At 33.7% G+C, this 23,168-nt stretch overlaps 1 protein-coding gene across 1 annotated transcript in view; it reads right to left on the reverse strand.

Annotated features, from left to right (window-relative positions):
* The window catches only part of ATRNL1 (attractin like 1), a 672,454-nt gene that overhangs the window by 411,023 nt on the left and 238,263 nt on the right, over positions 1 to 23,168 (reverse strand). The window contains exons 23-24 of the mRNA XM_060034012.1: positions 21,091 to 21,169; positions 18,950 to 19,107 (exon numbers count right to left, since the gene is read on the reverse strand). Coding sequence (XP_059889995.1) covers positions 18,950 to 19,107; positions 21,091 to 21,169 — 237 coding nt within the window. The remainder of the gene's footprint in view (positions 1 to 18,949; positions 19,108 to 21,090; positions 21,170 to 23,168) is intronic.

The following is a 23,168-nucleotide window of genomic DNA, read 5'->3' on the forward strand; positions in this document are numbered from 1 at the left end:
ATATATCTTCTCTACAATATTTAATTTTTTTTAAAGTCTTTACTGAATTTGTTACTATATCACTTATTTTATTTTATATTTTGGTTTTTTGACCAAGAGGCATGTGGGATCCCAGCTCCCTGACAAGGGATCAAACCCGCACACCCTGCATTGGAAGGCAAAGTTCTAACCACTGGACTGCCAGGGAAGTTCCCTTCTCTACAATATTTATGATGGTAATAAAGCCTCTACTTAATTTTGGTAGTGGAGTGCTCACTATGAAGGCTGGAAAACCATTCTTCTGGACAATTCTATTCATTAGAAATTTTGCTTTAACTTGCACTATATTTCTCTATAATACCCATTGACTGATGTTAATTCCAATCTCTACAGTTCCATAGGAATAGTTAAAATTCTAGTCCATGTAAAAGTTCCAATTCATTAAACCTTATTCATATGATATAATTTACCTCTTCTGGATGTATCCCAGTTTGTCAATGTCCCTGTGAATACGTGGCAACTAGTACTGGATATCCTCTATATGCTTATAATACAATGGAATAAAGCTGTTTTTCTTGTTTTGTTTTGTTTTTTCTGGTATGCGGGCCTCTCACTGTTGTGGCCTCTCCCATTGCAGAGCACAGGCTCCGGACGCGCAGGCTCAGCAGCCATGGCTCACGGGTCCAGCCGCTCCGCGGCATGTGGGCTCTTCCCGGACTGGGGCACGAACCCGTGTCCCCTGAATCGGCAGGCGGACTCTCAAACACTGTGCCACCAGGGAAGCCCTAAAGCTGGTTTTTGAGAAAGGATCATAGACTATATTTTTGGGCATGTTAGTCTTTGAAATCCCTATTATACATTCAAGTGGGCATATCAAGAAGATAGCTAGATATGAAAGAAGTCTAGTGTTTATAAAATAGGACTGGGTTGAGGTATAAATTTTTAAATAACAGTTTTCTAGTGCCCTGAAGATTTCCACCTTAGACATTTTCAACATCCCTTCTACCACCTGAGTCATTAGGTCTGACACAGACTGAGGTCTACCTAGCCTTCCCCATATGCAGTACTTTTCAGAGTAGCCAATATCCCTAGGCCCCCAAATTTCAAATTATCCCCATAAGTATATTAAAAAATTAAGGGAAAATATGAACCATGTGAAAGGAGAATCAGAAAACATTTGAAAAATAAAATAAATGAAATACAAAGTAGAATGGATGTATGAATACAACAAATTAGCATGTTGAAAGGACAGACTGAGGAGGAGGGAGAGAAAAAAGAAAATTTAAAAGAAAAGCTAAAAGATATTCAAGATAAAAATAGAAATGTGATCAAATAATAAGAATCTCAAAATAGCAAAGAAAAATGGAATGGAAGAAGTACTTGAAGGTATAATGGAGATATGTTTCCTTGAATTAAAAAGAAAGATGACAAAAATCCTTCACCTATACACATTACAGTAAAATTAAATAATATCAAATTAAACCAAAAAATTCTTACGGGAGAGAAGAGAAAGTTTCAGAGAGAAAGAGTGTATCACATAAATAATAAGAAATAGAGTGATGTGGCACTAATTTCTATAATTTAAATCTAAGTTGATATTTTATCAATAAAATATATATCTAGTTTATAAACCAGCTAAGAATTACTTTACAACTTCTTCACATTTGAAGGCCATTTCAGTTTCACATGACTACTTTTATTGAGAATCAAGAATCTTGCATTTAAATAATATTTAACACTGATTAAGCACTTACTACACATTTTGACATGTATTATCTTTTTAACCTGCAAAAGTATCCTAAGACAGAGGGGTAGGCAAAATTCTAATATGGCCCCCAAGATTCCCAGTCCTTGATGTACACACCCTGTATATTCCTTCCCCTGAAACTGTGAAAATGATGGAAGTCACTCCATTAATTTGGTTACATTATATGGCAAAGGTGATGGAATAGTCACTCCCATGATTATTACATTACGTCAGACTCCACTTTGGTAGACTGAAGAGAAAAATTTTAAATAAAAGAGATTCTACACCTGGCACTGAAGAAGCACCATGCCATGATGTGGAGAGGGTCAGGTGGCAGGGAATGGCAGTCAGCTTCTAGGGGCTGAGATCATACCCTGACGGAAAGCAGCAAAAAAAAGAGGGGACCTCAGTCCCACAACCCCAAGGAACTGAATTCTGCCAAAAACCAGTGAGCTTGGAAGCCAAGTCCTTTTGCCACAGATGAAAGCCTGACTGACACCATAATTGCAGCCTGGTGAAACGCTGAGCAGAGGAACCAGCTATCTGTGTCCAGATTCCTGACCCACTAAAACTGTAAGATAATAAATGCATGTTGTTTTAAGCTGATACATTTGTGGTAAATTGCTACTTAGCAAGAGAAACTAATAAAGGTAGACCCTATTATCATCTCCAGTTTTGTATGTGAAGAAATTAAGGTACTGACACACACACAAAAAAAACTTCTTCCCAATCATACAACTTGAAAATGGAGAATGTAAAACTGATGTAGTCTGATTTAGGATCTGTGTTCTTAATGCCTACTCTTAATACCTACTCTTTACAGCCACCAGAAAAGCAAGCAACTGTCACCTGAAGACACAGATTAAAAACATTCACGGAATAGGCATTGATGAAAAATACTGTATATAATTTACCTTGCACCAGGTTAATTGTGTATTTTAAAAACACAGGAAGCGAAGCCTCCTTTCTCACTTTAATAACAACTGCATCATTTCCTCAGTCAAATCTGTAATATTTTCCTAATATAGGCAAATATCAATTTCAGAAAGATATTCTTATTCCCTAGATACTGATATACTTTTATCAAGGTTACCTATGATTGCATATATTTGTTGATTTCTGGTCACTAGCAAACACCTCCTGTCCCAAAAAGGAATTATTTTATTCAAATACTTGTTTTCTTATTGGGGTAGTCAACTCTAGTCTTATATCTTCCAGTATGGAAGCTAAAAAAGCTCTTTCTGGGAGATTTTTTTTGTCTTCCACCCTCTGGTACAACAATGGAATAGACAGGTGACCTAAATTTGCCAGTCAGGCTCATTCACCTATGATTTTCAGATCTTAACTGAGTAATATGGATGAACTGAAAAAACCATGAGACTTCATTCACTAGAGTAGTCATGCTTAGGTAAGAATGTAAAGCACTTCATAACTGAAAACTTCTGGGACTAACAGCTTTCTGCCTATTGTAAACCAGACTATTTATTCTCCCTTCACACTGTTAGCAGCATGTTATACTAATAATACTTTTTCCATCTGTTTGTTATCGGAGATAGCTTCTGTTCCTTACAAAGAATCTTAACTAACAAAACTATTTACTATACAATTTCATTTTTGGAGAAGAAAAAAATGTTTTGTTTTGTTTTACAAGAAGCCTTGTGACTATTTATAAAGATGAGGGAAATCCTTTGTTGCACTAATAAACTATCTACATTACATGCTAAGACTTTTCAAAAGAGTACTATCAGAAAGCATATATTATCCATACATCTCTCCCTCAGGAGAAATGCATTACTCATCTCTTAATTTAAAAACTATTCATTGAATTACTTCACCTAAGTGCTGGGGACAGTTTCTACTATAACAGAGTTTTGAGGCTAATAGGGGATAAAGAAGTGAAACAATAATTACAACAGAATGTGATAAGCTGAAGGATGTAACAGTTTAAGAGGAGAGTTATGTATAAGGGGAGGTTATATTTGCACTGAGACAAAGGCTAAGCAATAGTCAGGAGGTTAAGACAACAAAGGTCATTGAAAAAATGCAGAATGTAAAAATGCCCAACAGAGACAAAGAAATCAGAGTAGACAGATGTTGGGGGAACTACAAGTAATTTGGTATGGCAAGAAGTAGAGATAATAAAGACAAAGGGAATATTTCATAAAAATGAAAGGGTCAATACAGCAGGAATATTAGCCAATGTAAATATTGTATAAAATAGTGCAACTGCAAAGAAAAAAGAAGAAAATCTTACAGTATTGAAACAAGAAACAAACAAATCACCAAACAGTTGGAAATTTCAAAAACACTCAGTAATTCACAGAAAAAGTAGAAAGAAAATAAGGATACAGAACACTGAGCAACACTATCAACCAAATATTCAATTAACATTTAACGAATAACAAACAACTGCGAAGGATACTTGTTCTTTTAAACACATATGGATTTTCAGTAAAAGCAACCATATTCTGGGCAAAAGCAAACAAACAAAACTTGAAACCAATAAATCTACAGGATTAAAATCATACATAGTTTTCTCTGGCCACAGAGAAAATTAAATTAGGAAATAATGAAAGGAAGACACCTGGAAAATTCCCAAGTATTTAAGAATTAAATAAGACACTTTTGAATGACTCATGAGTCAAAGAACATATCTCAAGGGAAATAAGGAAATATTTAGGTGTGAATGAAAATGAAAATAAAACTTTTCAAAATTTGTGGAATGTGCCTAAAGCAGTGCATTGAGGGTAATTTATAGCTTTAGAGGCATAAAAGAAAAGAAGAAAATTCTAAAGTCAGTGATCTAAACTCTCACTTTAAGAAGCTAAAAGAAAGTTAATTAAACTAAATTATTTAAATTAAACTAAACATTTTGTTTTCAACTGTTATATAAGCAGGTATAATTCTTGTACTACTTTTTGTTGTAAGTTATCAACCTAATATAGATAAGTAAAATAGAAAACATTTATTTTAAATGTTATGGGAAATTACAGAAAGATTTAAACAGGTGAGATTATGTAAGAAGATAAAAACACTTTCACATACCAATGATGATAATGGTGCTGAGGAGGGAGAAATGGCGATCACCTATCTACTGCTTATTGCAATATTTACTGTAGTATAGGCATGGTTCTATTTTACATAATTATGTCATTTAATCATAATGATAACCCTATAATGTAAGCACTACTGTCTTCATTTTATAGATGAGGTAACTAAAGCTAAGATAATGGAATAATTTAACTGAGGTCACAAATGGGGGACAGACAGATTTAACAGAAATCAGAGAAAAGTAGTTCAGAATAAAAGAAGTCGGTGAGAAATGCTACAAAGAACTGAATAGCATTAGGATTAACAAGTATCCATTGGCACGGTAACTAGGACATTATTACTGACAAGCTGACAGGTATAGTTTAAAGCTGTTTTGCTACATACTAGCGGTCTGATTTTCAAAATACATGACATAATACAAATAAATGGTAGCAGCATGTCATTATAGCGATTGAAAAATGTGGAAATTTTCTGGAATTCTAGAATTGGTTTCCAATTGTACTTACAGTCTGTTTTCTGCTCTCTTTCACTACAAATGTGTATATATAAAGGAATTTGTGCTCCTGTGAATGGTAAAGATGCCATCAATTTCTTCTTAATATTATCCTTTTTTTGTTGTTATGGCAGTGTCCCAATATTAGTTCAGTATTCAAAATCTTAGCAGTGTTATACGGATCAGTCCCACATGTGTGCTGCCTAGTTGGCAGTATGAGACCTGGGCAGATGTCTACCTAGCCTGTAATAGGTATCTTTGGTATCCTACTTCTCAAAGACTTTGGTATCCTAATTAGGATCAGTTCCATTCACTAACAGGTCAGGGGTGAACCAAGAAGTTAATAAGCAGCTTTATGGGACCGATCATCTGAATTCTTACCTTCTGCTCTTTCCTCATACTTTCTGGTTACCTGGAAACCTCCTTTATAGTCCACTGGCCATAAGCTGTCCATCTCTGCAATTGTGCAATGGTGGCAGGAAAACAAAAGAGGGCAAATAAAACAGTGGGGTTTAGCCCCACCCTCTGGGAGTTGTGTCTCTATCAGAGAAGAAGGCTCCCTGCCCTCAGAGTTGGGACTTTGCAGCTTCTCATTCCCAGTGGCTTTTGTAGCCACTACCACATGACCATTGAACTGCCTGACTACTGAGGCCCAGGAAAGTGGAGAAAAAGGAGAGAAAAAAAATGGTACGTATTTCCCATCCTCCCTGAACTTTACAAGTTCCCTTTTCCACTCTTTAGGCCAAAAGTAGAGAGTTTCTTCATCTCACTCTTTCTGCATCACAGTGCTCACTTCTGGGTCTGGGGCCAGCGAATTCAATGGGAAAAAATGTTAATCTCAACACCAGTTCAGTGGTACTTTGAATCCTAGTATTTTTTTCCAATCTGCCTCCTAATAATTACTTTCACAGACCTCAAATTGCTATATCATGCATTCTGTCAAGATTTTTTTGGTTGTGTTCAGTGAGAGAAAGGTCAACATGTGTTTACTCCATCTTACCTCTTATGTGGAATAGGAATGCTTCCAAGGACTAGTCCAACAAATAGCCTTTTATTAGTTTTTATTAAAAGTTCATGTGTACTTCAGAAATATGTCAATTCTGTCATCGTTGGATGCTGTATTATCTCTTTCTCTCATGTATATACACACACAATTATATCTATTGTGCTGTATCAATCTTCTTTTATTTTAGTGATACAAAGATATTTTATTCCTCCTTATTCTATTAGCAAATGAGAGTTAAAAGTGGGTTAAAGCAGGGGCGTCCCTAACCCCGGGGCCATGGACCAGTATCGGTCCGTGGCCTGTTAGGAACCTGGCCGCACAGCAGGAGGTGAGCGGCAGGCTAGCAAGCAAAGCTTCATCTGTATTTATGGCCGCTCCCTATCGCCTGAGCTCTGCCTCCTGTCAGATCAGTGGCGGCATTAGATTCTCACAGGAGCAAGAACCCTACTGTGAACTGCGCATGCGAGGGATCTAGGTTGCGCGCTTCTTATGAGAATCTAACGCCTGATGATCTGAGGTGGAGCTGAGGCGGTGATGCTAGCGCTGGGGAGTGGCTGCAAATACAGATTACAATAGCAGAGAGGTTTGACTGCACAAAGACCATAATACATCAACTGCTTGCAGACTCATATCAAAACCCTATCAGTGAGTGGCGAGTGACAATTAGGCTGCATCTGGTGTCAGGCTTTAAGTCAGAATCCAATACTTATTTTAGTCTGCTCGTAGCCTGCCCATTATTTTATTCACCACTTCCGTCCGCGCCTCTTTCCCACACTGTGCACTTGTCCCAGTCACAGTTTTGGGAAGCCCACAAGCTAACCCTAGCCAAACTGAGTAAAAAACAAATGTCGCTGGAGAGCTTCTTTGAAAAGGGGAAAAGACCCAATGATGAGACAGCAGAAGACTCTGGCTGCCAACAAAAAGGAAGCTGCATTTAAAAGAAAACACCAAGAGTCCTACTTAAATTACCGGTTCACTGCAACAGGTGACTGACATTCTCCAAGCCTGCTTTGTAAAATATGGGGCGATCGGCTATCCAACGAAGCAATGAAACCTTCAAAACTGCTTTGCCACATGGACCAAGCACCCCGCATTAAAAGACAAGCCTTTGGAGTTTTTCAAAAGAAAAAAATGTGAACACAAAGAACAGAAGCAATTATCGAAGGCCACCACTTCATCAAATGTGTCTGCACTAAGAGCATCATTCTTAGTGGCTAATCGCATTGCTAAAGCTAAGAAGCCCTTTACTACTGGTGAAGAGTTGAGCCTGCCTGCTGCTAAGGACATTTGTCATGAACTTTTAGGAGAGGTTGCAGAAAATAGCAAATCAATCAAAGGTACACACTTCTAGAGAATCAGGTAATCTCTCAGAGAATTGCTAAACAGCACCTACCATAATACTGTTAAGTTAGATGGGAATCACTTTTGCCTAATTCAAAATTTTAGACAATTTTCTAAAACCACCTCCCTTCAAATCATAAATACTCTTCAAAAGGTATTCTTCAGTCCCCCAAGAAGGTGATTTCACGGTGTTTTCGCCTAATTCATACACATGGGTGTAGCAACAGCAAGAATTGTTAATCAACATACATACAGTCTCCTTGTACGCTTGCCAACAAATCTAAAGCCACTTGGTATTAAGCCACTAAGTCAAGAAAGTTAATTTCTGTCTTGAGGTTCCTTAAGGTATCTAGGACTGGGTATTCAATAGCTTCTATTTTCATGAAGATTTTTTATCCGATCTTACTTTTTCTTCTGTTCTGAGGCTAGAAACCAAATCTAAGCAATCTGTCTCCGCCAATTCTGTCTTCAGAGCCTAACAAGTTAGTGAATTATTCTTCCTCCAAAGTCCCCCAAATCTGCTAAGGATCCAGATCTTCCAGGAAATTACCCTGACAACTGCATGTAAGACTGGGACACTAAAAGCCATAGAACAGTTACCAGACAAGTCTTCTAGAAGGCTGTTTAGGTAATGATTGCACACATTAATACAACGCTTTTTCCTTAGTAGTGGGCTTATTATATCTGACTAAAGTTATTCTCAAATTTAACACACAAGGGAATGCTTTAATTGGACAATCTGTTGTCCAATTATATTCTGGAAAAAATGAGGACACATACGTATTAAAACTATGCAAATAGGGCTTCCCTGGTGGCGCAGTGGTTGAGAGTCCGCCTGCCGATGCAGGGGACACGGGTTCGTGCCCCGGTCCGGGAAGATCCCACATGTCGCGGAGCAGCTGGGCATGTGAGCCATGGCTGCTGAGCCTGTGCGTCTGGAGCCTGTGCTCCACAACGGGAGAGGCCACAACAGTGAGAGGCCCGCGTACAGCAAAAAAAAAAAAAAAAAGGAAAGAAAAACTATGCAAATAACCACATTGATATAAAAGTAAAGAGACTTCCACTCTTTAAAAAAAAAAAGCATGTATTCCTGAATTCCGTAGGATCACTGAGAGCAACATATCATTCAGAGTGTTTTATTTATTTGGCATTAGCAAAGATCAAGAAGAAAGAGAAAGGCCTTCATCATATTATCTATCAGAAAAGAGAATATTAAAAATGATACCACAATATTCCCACTCAAAATCCCATCCACATTTAAAATTTTCTCATTAGTTCATGTAGCCCTATGTATTTAAGTATTATTCCATTGGACTGTGAAACAGCAATCTGTTTTCATTAACTTCACACATTTTGAAGCTACATTTTGGGCACATACAGATTCAGGATTGTGCCATCTTTCCAGTGTATCTGCTACCTCTTTATCATTGTGAAACATACCTCTTTAACTCTAGTAATGACTCTTGCTTGAAAGTTTACTTTGTGTGATCAATAGTTTTCTTTTGGTTAAGTTTGTATAGCATACTTTTGGTATACTTCTACTTTCAACCATTTTGAATCATTATATCTAAAGTTTGTCTCCTTTAAGTATCAGGTTTTATTCAATCCTGTATGACAGTTTTAGGCTTTTACTTGGTACATTTAGACTACTTAAATTTAATGTAATTACTGATATAGCTAGGTTATACTTCTCTTCTTACTATGTAATTTTTATTTGAACCACCTTTGTTATACACCATTTTTCTCTTTTCATACCTTGCTGTGAGCTCATAAAATATTTCTATTTGTCAATTCAACTTCTCAGTCAACTTATTTCATTCTTTCCTTTCTTCTTCTTTAGATTTACCCTAGAAGTGATAACAACTAGAGACTCTCTAGTCTAGTCTCTAGTTTATTACTTTTACCATTTCACTGATATTGCTAGCACCACAGACTACTTTAGTTCTACTTACCCCATTGCTCTTTGCATTACTTTCATCATCTATTTGTTGTTCTACAGAAATTTAAACTCCATGAGCTATTTTTTAATCCAGTATTCATTTAAATTTACCAATTCTGTTATTCTTCATTTCCTCTCATGTTTCAATGTTTATATCTGAGATCATTTTAAAACTTTCCTCTGCTTAAAGTCCTCTCTGTAGTATTTCTTTTGGCTCCAATCTAATGTCAGTAAAATCCTTCAGATTTTTTTGTTGTTGGAAAATGTACTTATCTGACCTTGATTTGGAAAATGTGTTTGTTGTTTATAGTTGACAGATATTTTCCGTCAGCACATTTTCTCCCCGCTAGTGGTTTCCATTGAGAAGTGACTTGTTGGTCCTGGGACAAGTAGGCTAGTCTAAGCATGAAATTCTCATGGAGATGGCAGGAAGGCAAACGGAAACATACAAGTCCTCTTAGGTTTTAGGCTCAAAACTTGCATATCCACACTACTGCCTCATTAAATTCTTCTCCATCTTCCAAAGCTCTTATTATCCCACACCACCACCCCAATCATTCTACACCATCACTTTTCTATCATACAATCTGGTTTCCAGCGATTAAAAAAATCTGTTTGCTCCCTGATGAAAATTCTTTCATTAAACTTTGAAAACCCATCTCTCTTGCCTAGAATTCCCTCTCATACATCTGGTCCATGAACTCCTATTCATCCTTCAAAATCTTGCTTCAATATAACTCTCTCCAAGATACTTCCCTGCTTCAATATCACCTCTGTAACATTAATAAAGGTGGATCTAAAATTTAGACTCTCCAGTTCGCAAATACCATTCACATTGATGTTAGCCACAGTGAATAGCTCAGATAACATTTTATGACTGAAACAAAACCAAAATATGTCCCTGAAATTTTATATAAAGGCTCTAGGAGAAAGTCTTTTCCCTTTTCTGTCCGGGATGACTAAATTAGGATTCTATAAACCCAACTAAAATAGAATAGAATACAGTCAACATACTTTGTGAAACAGAACCTACAAACAGAGAGGGAATAATTACATTAGCCAATTCAAAAATTATTTACATAACACAGTATAAAGAATGTCAAGGGACGCAGTTTTAGGTAAGATGGTCGTAAGAGGAGACAGAGTTCCTGAAGTTCCCAGAGACATTTCCTTTGGATACTCTGTTTTTCTAAGCCTGTAATATCCCTTGTGTTACTTCAAAGCTAATGTAAAGTTGGATTTCTTTACCTACAACTGAAAGAATGCTGATTAACATATTTTATGAGCTACTTGAGGGCAGAAACTACTTTGTGTACCATTTTATCCCCTTGCAAAGTACCCTGTGTGTGACTGAAATTTAAGAAATATCTGCTGGAGAGTGTAGCCAAAAATTTATATAAATGTTCAATATCCACCCCACTTCCATAGGAAGCACGACTTTATATTAGCCTTTGACTGAATAAATACAGAATTAAATACTAAGTAAATAACAATCATTACCATTCCTTTTTATTTTGTTAGTTTCCTACAGAAATTTATCAAGTTCTATTATCATGCTAGTAAGTTTCATCCTATTAATAGCAATATTAGACCCAAATTGGATCAAGCCAAATGAAATATTTTTCTACTTTCTTACATATCAGTAAAAACTTCTCCTAATTCATCTAATACTTTTTAAATTGATCTCTTAAATCTGTTCAAACATATATGGGAACATTATAACTGAAAGTAGTCAAAAGAACTGAATAGGAAAAAGTACCACATAAAAGTATGAAAATACTATTGACATTAATTAAAGCAAAATCTATGTGAAATGTTTGGCTTACAAAAAGGATATGATACAAAGATGTTTTGTTATGCAAACAACAAATAATTAAATAACTCTTCATACATTTTTTATGCTATAGCATATAAAAAAGAATTAAATTACAAGTAGAAAGTTCTAAAGTAACTTGAAGTATTTTCTTTCAGCTGTACACACAAAGTGCTCTCCCTGTGTAACAAGTCTACTGAAGCAAATATTTTATAAAAGTAAAAATGATCATAAAAGTTAAATGTTAAGTTTTATCAGAAACCATTTTTGCTTGTTTGAAGCATCACTGATATAACTTTGTGAAAAGAAAAGAGTGATTTTTATCTTTGGACAGAGGATTCTTGGTACCTCATGGTCTGATGGATATTTTTCAACAGGAATTGGGTTTTTTGTATTTTTTAATTTCAGCTACTTTTCAAAATAACTGCCTCCATAGAGTGTAGTTTGTAAATATTTATGAACAATTTCATCTATGGATTGTAAACTTTCTCATAATTTGCAGCTTCTTGGAATTTGCAATAGTGTGTGCTGAGTAAATCTAAAATATATAGACATATGTCTACAAACTGCCATTTATCTGAAAAGTACTTGAAAACTTAAATACAAGCTATTAATTAAAACAATTTACAAGTAAAAGCATAAAACACATACATAGTAACAGTCCCATCCTTCAGCAGAACAAATTTATGGCTACCATACTAATCCAATTACCATTCAGACTCAAAATTAAATGTAGGATTTCTACTTCCTTCCAAAATGGAGTGACAGGGAATGGATTTATCCTCCTGCCAAAACAACTAGTAAAGCAGACAAAATGTATGCAACACTGGTTGGATATCAGGTATTGGATATCAAGCAATGCAGGACAATGATCCCTGAGTAGAGAAATAATGAGGTAAGCCTTCTAATGCCACAGATGATTGTGGATTTAAGGCTGGATCAAAAGGAGAGTGAACACAGGTGCAGTCCAAGGTGTAGCCAAGGTGGCTACAGTGTACAAGACAGTATACTGGAGAAGACAGAACTGCCCAGAGTCCCTGCGAGTCTTCAGGCGAATACTACTTACTGGTGAAGAAACTATCCAAAGCTGGAGAAAGAACCATATGAAAGGAGCAGAGAGAAGAATCCTCAAAACTCACATAGGGTTGGGAACAGCTCATGGTCCAACCAGTCAGAGGTGGATAACCTGTAATTCATGTCTCACAAAGTAGAGTACCCAGAAGGGCAGTACCTCAGGAATGGAAAGATTAACCCTAGATTAAATTATGCTTTGTTCCTGCCGATCAAAGCACAAAAATAAGCCTTGAAAAGACCAAATTTTTCCAAGTAAATTAACTCCACTGCAGAAAAAAGCTAAAGCTTATCTATCAAAATTAATAAATATCTAGAACCCGAAAAGGTAAAACGCAGAATGTCTGGCATCCAATCAAAATATGACTCATAAGGAAAGGCAAAATAAAACAATAGGAAAAAAACCTCAGAAATGACACAAATGATAGAATGTGCAGACAAGGACATTGAAAGAGTTATAGTAACTGTAATTCCATATGTTCAAGATGGCAGAAAATCGATGGACCATGTTAAATAGAAACACTTTTTCTAAAAACCTTATCAAAATTCTAGAAATAAAAAATATAATGTCTGAGATGAAAAATACACTGGATGAGATTAATATGAGATTGGATAATACAGAAGAAAAGATTAATGAACTTGAAGATATAAGTACCAAAAATATCCAAAGTGAAACACAGAGAGAAAAGAAAAGAATGAATAAAAACCAAGAACAGAGCATTAGTGGGCAAAGGAACAATTTCAAGCAGTTTAATATACATACAATTGAATTCCTAAAGAAGAAGAGAGAAGTGGGGAAAAAACAGAAATAATGGCTGAATATTTTCTAAATTTTGTGAAAACTATAATTTTATGAATTTATGAAGGTCAGTAAAACCCATGCACAAGAAACAAAAAACCCCACACCTATACACATCATAATCAAATTGGCCAAAATCAGTGATAAACAGAAAAAAATTTTTAATGCAGAAAGAGGAAAATGAGCCATTACATACAAAGGAACAGTAAGGTTAAACACATTTCTCATTAGAAACAACAGAAACCAAAGAACTGTATACAGAAACAGCTTTAATTAAAGGAAAAATCTACAATTTAAAATTCTTTAACACCCCCCCAAAAAAAAGTGAAATAAAGATTTTTTCAGAAATACAGCCAGATATAATGCATTGTCAGCAGATCTGCACTAAAGTGTTAAAGGACGTCCCTTAGGCAGTAGGAAAATGATACTACATAGTACACACTGCTATATTTAAAACAGATAACCCACAAGGACCTACTGTATAGCAAGGCGAACGCTATGTTATTCTGTAATAACCTAAATGGGGAAAGAATTTGAAAAAGAATAGATAAATATATATGTATAACTGAATCACTTTGCTGTAGACCTGAAACTAACAGAACATTGTTAATCAACTATGCTCCAATATAAAATAAAAATTAAAGAAAAAAGAAATTTGGATTTACAAAAAAGAAAAAGAAATGATGAATATTGGAAACAGTAAATATGTAGGTAAAAGAGAAGATGTTTTCTTATTTTTAATACCTTTAAATAAAACTATCAAAAATAGTAAAAGCGTAGTGTGAATTTTATAATACATGAAGCAGTAAAATATATTCAACAATGGCACGAAGGTCGGGGGAAGGAAATGAAAGTACACTTTTTAAGGTTAATACACAAAAAATGAGTGATGTAATATCTCTTATAGACAATGAGAAGTTTAAGATGTATATGATAAACTATAAAATAATCACTAAAATACCACAACAGAGTTGTAGCTAATAAGCCAACAAAAAGGATAAAATTAAATCATGAAAAATGCTGAATTAAAAAAATATGGCAGAAAAAAGGAAAGAACGAGCAATGAACAAATAAGAAAAATAGAAAACAAATAGCAAGATGTTAGATTTAAACCCAAAGACATACAGTAATACCTCAAAGATACTGTAGGTTCAGTTCCAGACCACTGCAATAAAGCAAATATTGCAATAAAGCATTTCACATAACGTTTTTGGTTTCCCAGTGCATATAAAAATTATATTTGTAAAAAAAAATTATATTTGTACTATACTATAGTCTGTTAAGTGTGCAATAGCATTATATCTAAAAAAATGTATTGTGTTGGCCAAAAAGTTCATTTGGTTAATGAATATGTTGCTAGATAAAGTTCTTGATGAAAATGAAAAAATGTGTCTTTTATTTTTACTTAAAACCAAATGAACTTTTTGGCCAACACAATACATACTTAAATTTAAAAATTCTTTATTGTTGAAAATGCTAACCATCATCTGAGCCTTCACTTAGTCCTAGTAGTAACATCAAAGATCACTGATCACAGATCACCAAAACAAATATAATAATAGCAAAAAAGTTTGAAATATCATGAGAATTACCAAAATGAGACACAGGGACACAAAGTGAGCAGACGTTTTGGAAAAATGGTGCCTATAGACCTGCTCAACTCAGGGTTGGCACAAACCTTCAATTTGTAAGAAATGCAGTATCTGCAAACTGCAATTAAGGAAAGCTCAATAAAATGAGGTATGCCTGTAAATATATATACGTTACACGTACATGATTTAGGATTGGATGAAAAAGACAATTATATGCCACCTAAAATAAATCCACTTTAAATATAAAAGCACAAATAGGCTAAAGTAGAAGGATGAAAAGTAACATAGCATTCTAGCAGTAATTTTAAAAAGCTGGAGTGACTTTGCTATTAATTTTTGGCAAAATAAATTTTTACTTCTTGTAAATAAATTCTAAAGCAAAGAATGCTACCAGGAATATAGAAAGTAATTTCCTAACAATAAAGAGGTCAAGTCACCAATTCATCAAGAACACATAAAAACCCTAAACATTTATCCATCTAAGTAAGAGAGCTTCAAAATACATGATGTAGAAATTGCTAGAACTACAAGAACAAATAAACTAACCTACAGTAACAGTCAGAGATTTCGACGCTCATTTTTCAAATTGACAGGGCATCAATGTGGACACTAGACGACTTGAAAAAGCGATCAACCAACCTGCCCTAATTGACATTTGTACAAGACTTCACCCAAGAAGAGGAGAACACACCTCTTTTGCAACTGTCCAAGGAATATTTACCAAAATAGATTCATATCTGGGTGCTATGGTCTTCGAAAGGTGATTAGGTAGGTCGTGAGGGTAGATTGCTCATGAATGGGATTAGTGCTCCTATAAAAGCAGTCCCACAGAGCTCCCCACCCTCTTCCATCATGTGAGGACACAGCAAGAGGGCACAGGCTATAAACCAGGAAAAGGGCCATCACCAAAACCTGACCATTCTGGTGCCTTGACTTTGGACTTCCCAGCCTCCAGAACGGTAAGCAATGAATTTCTGTTGTTTATAAGCTACTCAGTCAATAGTATGTTTTCATAGCAGCCCAAATGGACTAAGACACTAGGTTTATTCATTTTCTATTGCTGTAGTAACCAATTAACACAGTGTTAGTGGCCTAAGACAATTCATATTTACTGTCTTATAGTTCTGTATGTCAGAAATCTGATAGAGGTTTCAGTGGACTAAAATCAAGGTGTCAGCAAGGCTGCATTTCTTTTTAGAGGTTCTAGTGAAGAATCTGTTTCCTCAACTTTTGCAGCTTCTAGAGTCTATATTCCTTGGCTCGAGCCCCCTTCCTCCATATTCAAAACCAGTAATGTTGCTTCCCTCTGACCATTCTTCTGTAGGCACATCACCCTCTGACCCTGACCTCAGCCAAAAATGGTTACATTAAGATTCATGTAGTTAGGTTGGTCCACCCCAGTAACTCAGAGTAATCATCTTAATGTCCTAAACTTAATCACATCTTCAAAGTCCTCTTCGTCCATGTAAGATAATATACCCACAGGTACCAGAGATTAGGACGTGGTAACCTTTGTGGAGCCATTATTCTGCCAAAAACACGGGACCATAAGTCTCAATAAATTTTTAAAATTCAAATAAAAAAAAAATCAAATCATTCAAAATATATTCTGCGAGTACACTGGAATTAAATTAGAGATAAGTGACAGAAGCATTTCTAGAAATTCTCTAAATAGTTGGAAATAAAATATCCCACTTTTAAATACCCCACTGATCAAGGAGGAAATCAAAAAAGGAAATTAGAAAGCATTCACCTTAAGACATCAGAAAAAGAAGAGCAAATTAATGTCAAGGAAGCAAAAGAAAGGGAGTAATTAGAGAGAAGAAATTAATGAAATAAAAAATAGAAAAATAAATGAAATTGATAACTCTCTAAGCAGACTGACCAAGAAAAGAAAAAAGGAGAGGGGAAACTAATTATCAATACCAGGAATTAGATGACATCAGTGGATGATATGTGAATATTGTTAAAAATCTTTTGCCAATAAATTCTACAAATTAGATAAAATAGGAAAGACACAACTGAGAGACACAAACGGACAGAGCTCGCTCAAGAAAAAATAGATAACCAGAAAAGCTCTCAATCTATTAAGGAAATTAAAGTTGTAGTTAAAATATTCCCATAAAGAAAATCACAAGTTCAAATTCATTCAATGTTGAATTCTACCACAAATTTAAGAAGGAAATAATATGGATTCTATATCAATTCTTTCAGAAAATTACACAGGAAGGAATACTTCCCAATTTATTTTATAAGGCCAGCAGTACCATGCTACAAAGTCAACAAGATTATAATAACAGAAAATTACAAACTAACATGCCTCATAAACGTAGGTACAGAAATTCTTAAAATTTTAACAAATCAAATGCAACAATATATTAAAGGTATAATACAAAATGACTAAGTGGAGTTTACCCTTGATTAGTAAGGATGGTTAAACATTCAAAAATCAATGTAATTCAATTCTATTAGCAAATAGATCTCAATTCAAATAATTTTACTATTTTACGTTTAAAAATGGAAAGTTTATTACAGTTCTGTAAACAAACACACATACTCATCTGCCTTAATATAACATATCCCATAGGACTAATGTGATGATTTTACTCTAAGACTAAGAACTGGGCTCTACCTATCTTGACCATCACGGTTATTTTCCACATTTTATTATTTTGGGAGAGTGGGATATTTTAACTTCATTATTCAAATTCTGGTTTGGCTTCCAGAATATATTACTAGTGTGATCTCAAAAGAAAATCCAATTTAGAAAGTTAATTTCTAACCATTAAATATTCATGAACATTCTAAAGTAACTGTGTAATTTGCTTAAAAATAGAATTAGATAGCCATGAAATAAAGGGCAGGAAACAATAAAAAAAGTAACAATTCTTTCAATTTTAATTACTATTTAATAAGCTCAAGGATGAGCCCTTTTGTTACCTTCAATCATAATCTGAATAAAACAAGTGAAATCCGATTAACATTTCTATATAAATCTTAGAAAATGAAATGATATATCCAGCATCCTCAAAGTCAAAATTCTAAAAACCTACAAGGAAATATTTCTGGCATTCTTTTTTTACTATATTAGCATCTAATTCAATCACAATGAAGAAGTAACTTTATCAAATTAATTTCTGTTACTATTTACTGAGTAGTAATTTGTACTAATATTTCTTGAACAGGTAAGTAATTTCCTTAACTTAGACATGGAATCAACCTTACAATAAGAATTTTTCCAGCAAATAAGTGATTTTTACAAATCACTCAGTCCTCTCACAAATCACACAGAAATTAATATAAATAAAACATGCAAAATTTTCTATATAAAAGAAGAGTAAATGATCTGTAATTTTTTAAAGATTATAAAACATAATGGCTCAGCACAGAGCTTGGCACACGTGAGCTATTTAGTAAACTAATTTGAATTCATTCTAATCAAACAGTCATAAAAGGATGAATAAATAAATCCCAACATTAAAACATAGACTTTTTCTTTTATAAAAGCGTAAATTAAGTATGACCTTGACTATTTCAACATAGAAAGAACATCCTAAATGTTCCTAGCAATAAATCAAAAGCCTTTAGCAGCCTATCACTAAACACAATAAAAATGAAATATACAACATATATAGAGTAGATAAAGAAATCAATAGTGAAAGGTAGTGAGCCTTAAAGAATTAACTATTAGGTACTAGTAATCCTAAATTTTTAATGAAGGTTTGAATTATGTTCAGTATATAATAAAGATTACTAAACACAGCAAATGATTTCAAGTTCAACTGTAAGAAAAGAATATCTATTTGACCCTCAAAGAATAAAATTCATCAGAAAATACAAACAATGTAGTTATTTCAAGTTTTGATGCATTTTTAAAGAATATAATCTCAATGAAAATTAGTACATTCTTTGGTTAATTCAATATTATTTGTGTAAACGTTTTTTACGAAGACATTCATCATCACAGACATTCACTGTATCCTTTGTATGGAGGGTCAATACTTGTTTTCATATTGCTCAAAATATACAAATCTTTATCACCTCTTTGAACAAAAACAGCATTCTTTTTGTAATGAAAATACTCAGTGGTCATTAGATTAAATACTATTAACACTTACCTGTATTTTAATGGGCCATGAAAAGTTGCTGACGTACACATAGAAAGTAATGTTTGGATTGCTTCTAAAGTTAAATTTTTCATAGGAAAAACTATCTCTGTATTCTTTTATATTAGTCTTGGAAACTATAGGAGTCTCCTCCCCAGATATTGTTCCAGCTAAAATGTAAATAATAATAACAAATTTAAATAATTAATATTAGGAAACAGGTATCTTTATTAACATAATATATACATATATATGATATTTAATTTTTGTAACTATACTTATAAGAACATAACTATCCAAATAAAGTCATGTTTTACAACTTAGAATGATGAAGAAAAAAGAAAATGAGATTTGTCATACATATTGATATAATGGAAACAGATTTAGTATAAAAATCATTTTTTACAATGATTAAGTGATACACTGATTAAGTGCTACGTACTAGGCACTGGCTTAGAGACTTTATATTCTATTCTAAAAATAAATTTATCCCAGAGATATTCCAGCTCTGTTTTTCAAACTGAAAACTGAGCCTCAGAAAGATTAAGACACTTGCCTTAAGTTTATAGCTACTGAACAGTAAAGTCCTTTTTGGAACTCAGGTATATAAGGCTTCAGAAACTGAGTTTTTTCTACTTCTCCACAGAGCCTTTCAAAACAAATCAGGACATATTTCACATGTCTCAATCCAATTTAAAAACGGAAAAGAAATCAAATTTTTTTGTTTACCACAAATTGAACCACCACTACTTTGAATAAATTGGGAGGATATAATTTAAAATATGAGTTAAACGTTCAATTAGTTAAACATATATTGGGTACTCAATAAATATTTACTGAAATTAACCAAATGGAAGAAAGAATTTCCAACAATCTTACCAAGACCTCCACCTTAACAGTAAAAATAAATAGGATACTGAGCAACTGAATTAATTTCTAACTGATGACCTCTTCCAAAATAACCTTGGATGCTTTTTTAAAATGCAGATTTCCTGATGACATCTTCCAAACTGATAAATCAAAATTTCTGAGATTTGGTTCTGGGAATCTGAAGGTTACAAGTGATCTCTTGCATATTAAAACCACTGTTCTAAAGTGATTACACAGGTTTTATGTATTTATGTTGACAAATTTTAAAACTCTTGTAGAGTCAGTTTATTATTCAGAATTTCAAATTTACAGTACAAGTTATCATGAATTCTTATTAATGAAACTCACAGAGCCAAGATTTCACTATATGTTTGCACTATTGGAACAAAATATCTACATAATTGTCTAATCTTTTCCACTTTTACACATGTAATATAAAATCTGGAATTGCAAAGACCTCTTCACTCTTGACTTCTGTTTCCATTATTCTACATATTAAAATAGCATAATAACCTAATTTTAAGAAATCAAATATGGATTTCTAAGGATCCACATATTTTATTTAAAAAGCTTCCAGCACTTTTATGCAACAGTGTATCTTTTACATAGAAAGTAGAAAGCAATAGAATTTCCTAAAATGTAAATATAAAACGGTGAGAATACTTTTTCATAATACAGCATACAGATTTGTACCTCTTCTTAGTTATGTTCCTTAAAAGTTAACAATTTCAACTTATAAACCTTATTATGGAAGAACTATTAAGTGCAGGGGTTTTTTACCCTCTCTCAGCACCAAAGCTGACAAAGGTAGAGGGTAAGCTTAAAAATAATAGATAATTTGGTAATTTATCAGCATATACAGAAAAAATTCACTGTCTTATATCAATAGTAAAGTCAATAATTAAATTTATAGCTTCAATGGTGAATCAAGTAATTGAAATTTCAGCCTCTTTAGTCATTAAAGAAGTAATCTATCTTAATTAAAATCACAGGAATTCATAACACTGTCATAAAAAAAATTAAGTAGTGTAAAATGTTGTTATCTACCTAATTTTAATTGAATTAGGGAGAAAGTTAACACTGTAATGAAGCTTTATTAATAATGCTACTTATTATTTTTACCTGAAACAGCAGGTATTATTATATGCATAATTATGGCATATAGTATATATATGCCATATAATATTTTTTAATTTCAATTATTTAAATTAACATAAAAGGTCATAGAACACCCTACGTATAGGAACAGAAGTGAAAGACACATGACAACAAAATTCTCTTACCTGTTGAACCAACTGACCATGTAATGTTGAGATTAAAGTTGTTTGATGCATTAATTGAAATATCCAAATTTTTGTTTGACTGCCAAGAAAGAAAATATTGTGGTTAAAAAAATCAAATTATACTAGATAGATATGTGTACTGTTTTAATTATGTCCATGCTATATTTCTCAAACTGTAAACATCATGTCAATACTCAAGTGAGAAAGTGTCGACGCCAATTACACTTTTTTAATGAAAAAATATAGGTGATAAATTCAAAGGTATATTTAAAGTTCCCATTTATCTTCCCTACTATGATCTGGCCATCCCTATGTAAGCCAGAGGCTGCTACAATTCAATATTTTAGCAATTGTGGCTTCGTATTAATTAAGTCAGGTTCATGAGGCAACAAAATGAGTTTATAAAGACTGTGCATCATTGAGTCAGGCGACCTTGGGTTCAAATCTTAGCTCTTTAATGTACATGCTGATTGATATAGGGAAGGTTACCTCTCCTTCCCGAAAATCAGTTTCCTTATCTCTGAAATGGGGATTTCATGACTTTCCTAAAGACTTTCTTGTGAACATTAAATAAGATTCTTCATCTTCTTCCTTACCAGGGGACTTCCTTCCACGAATCAAGAAGGCATGATTGCTGACCTCTGAGAAGGGGTTGATTTTTTTATTATTAATGGAGTGGTTCAAAAATAGTTGCTTTTCTACAAAAACAAAACATGGTAGAAACAATGTACCCCTAAGAAAACTTAAATCATTATTTTTATCTTGAAGTCACATCTTCATGATTGTGTGTGCCTTATTTTGGGTCGGGGAAATGTGAGAATAACTGGTATTATTGCTAGAAAGGTCACACAAAATTTGCAACTGATATAGGAAACTATAGAACTCTTCTTGAATTTTTAGTTCATCCTCTCAAGTTTAGGCATTACTGAAATATGTGGTACCATAACTAAAGCCCTATAAAATACATTTAAGGTCAAGGAAATATACTGGACTGGAAGAGGTAATACTGTGACTACCACAGTAAATGAAAAATTAGTCATTTAGAACATTATTGTTAGATGTGGATAAATTCAGCAAGATATTATACAAGAAACTACTCCAGAAATTGTTCACATGAAAACACTGGCTGGAGATGATGTACAGTGGGTTAGAATTATATCTGTTTTCAAAATATAATAAATGCATAAATAATGTAGGTACCTATTTTTTTATTGTTTTGTAGGATAAGTAGGAAACCCAGACCAATAATCCATTTTAATTTCAGAAATTGTTCCAAGTTGAATTCCTCTTTAATTATAAATTGTATAAATATAATTATAAATTAGTTATAATGATGTTACAAGCATCCTTGCTGGCACTTCTCATGATAGTTTAGTGTCCTTCAGTTTTCAAAAACATGTGTCTGGGCTCTTGGCTTCAACTGAACAACACAGCAGAAAGTAAAACTGAAAGCTGTGACATTTGTGAGAATTCAAGTTTTTCTGGAAATTGAAGGAGGAGAGGATAGCCAAGAGAGAAGCAAACCAGAATTATGGCTAATCTGAGCCTATGTGTATGACATTATGGATCATATTGGAGAGAAGGATTACTCACACCCACATTGTGAGTCAGATATCCCACTTATATTAAATGTCTCATATCCTCAATGAACTCTATAAGTACCATTAAACACTCAAGAAGCCAAAGGTAAAGACTAAATTCTGATTCATGCTGCAACATGGATGAACATTGGAAACACTGAAACATTAGGCTAAGTGAAATAAGCCAAACACGGAAGTACAAATGTTGTATGATTACACATATGAGGTACCTGGAACACAGAAACTGATCGAGAATGACAGAGAAAGTAGAATAAAGGTTACCAGAGGCTGGGGGTAGGGGAGGAATAGGGAGTTATTGCTTAATGGATACAGAAATTCTATTTGGACTGATGAAAAATTTTGATGATGGATTGTGGTAATGGTTGCATAACACTGCAAATGTACTTAAATGTCACCAAATTGTATACCTAAAAATGGTTAAAATTATAAATTTTACTTTACGTATGTTTTACCACAATAAAAAAGAAGTCTACAGTG

Source organism: Delphinus delphis, chromosome 16, assembly GCF_949987515.2.
Source record: "Delphinus delphis chromosome 16, mDelDel1.2, whole genome shotgun sequence".
Taxonomy (NCBI): domain Eukaryota; kingdom Metazoa; phylum Chordata; class Mammalia; order Artiodactyla; family Delphinidae; genus Delphinus; species Delphinus delphis.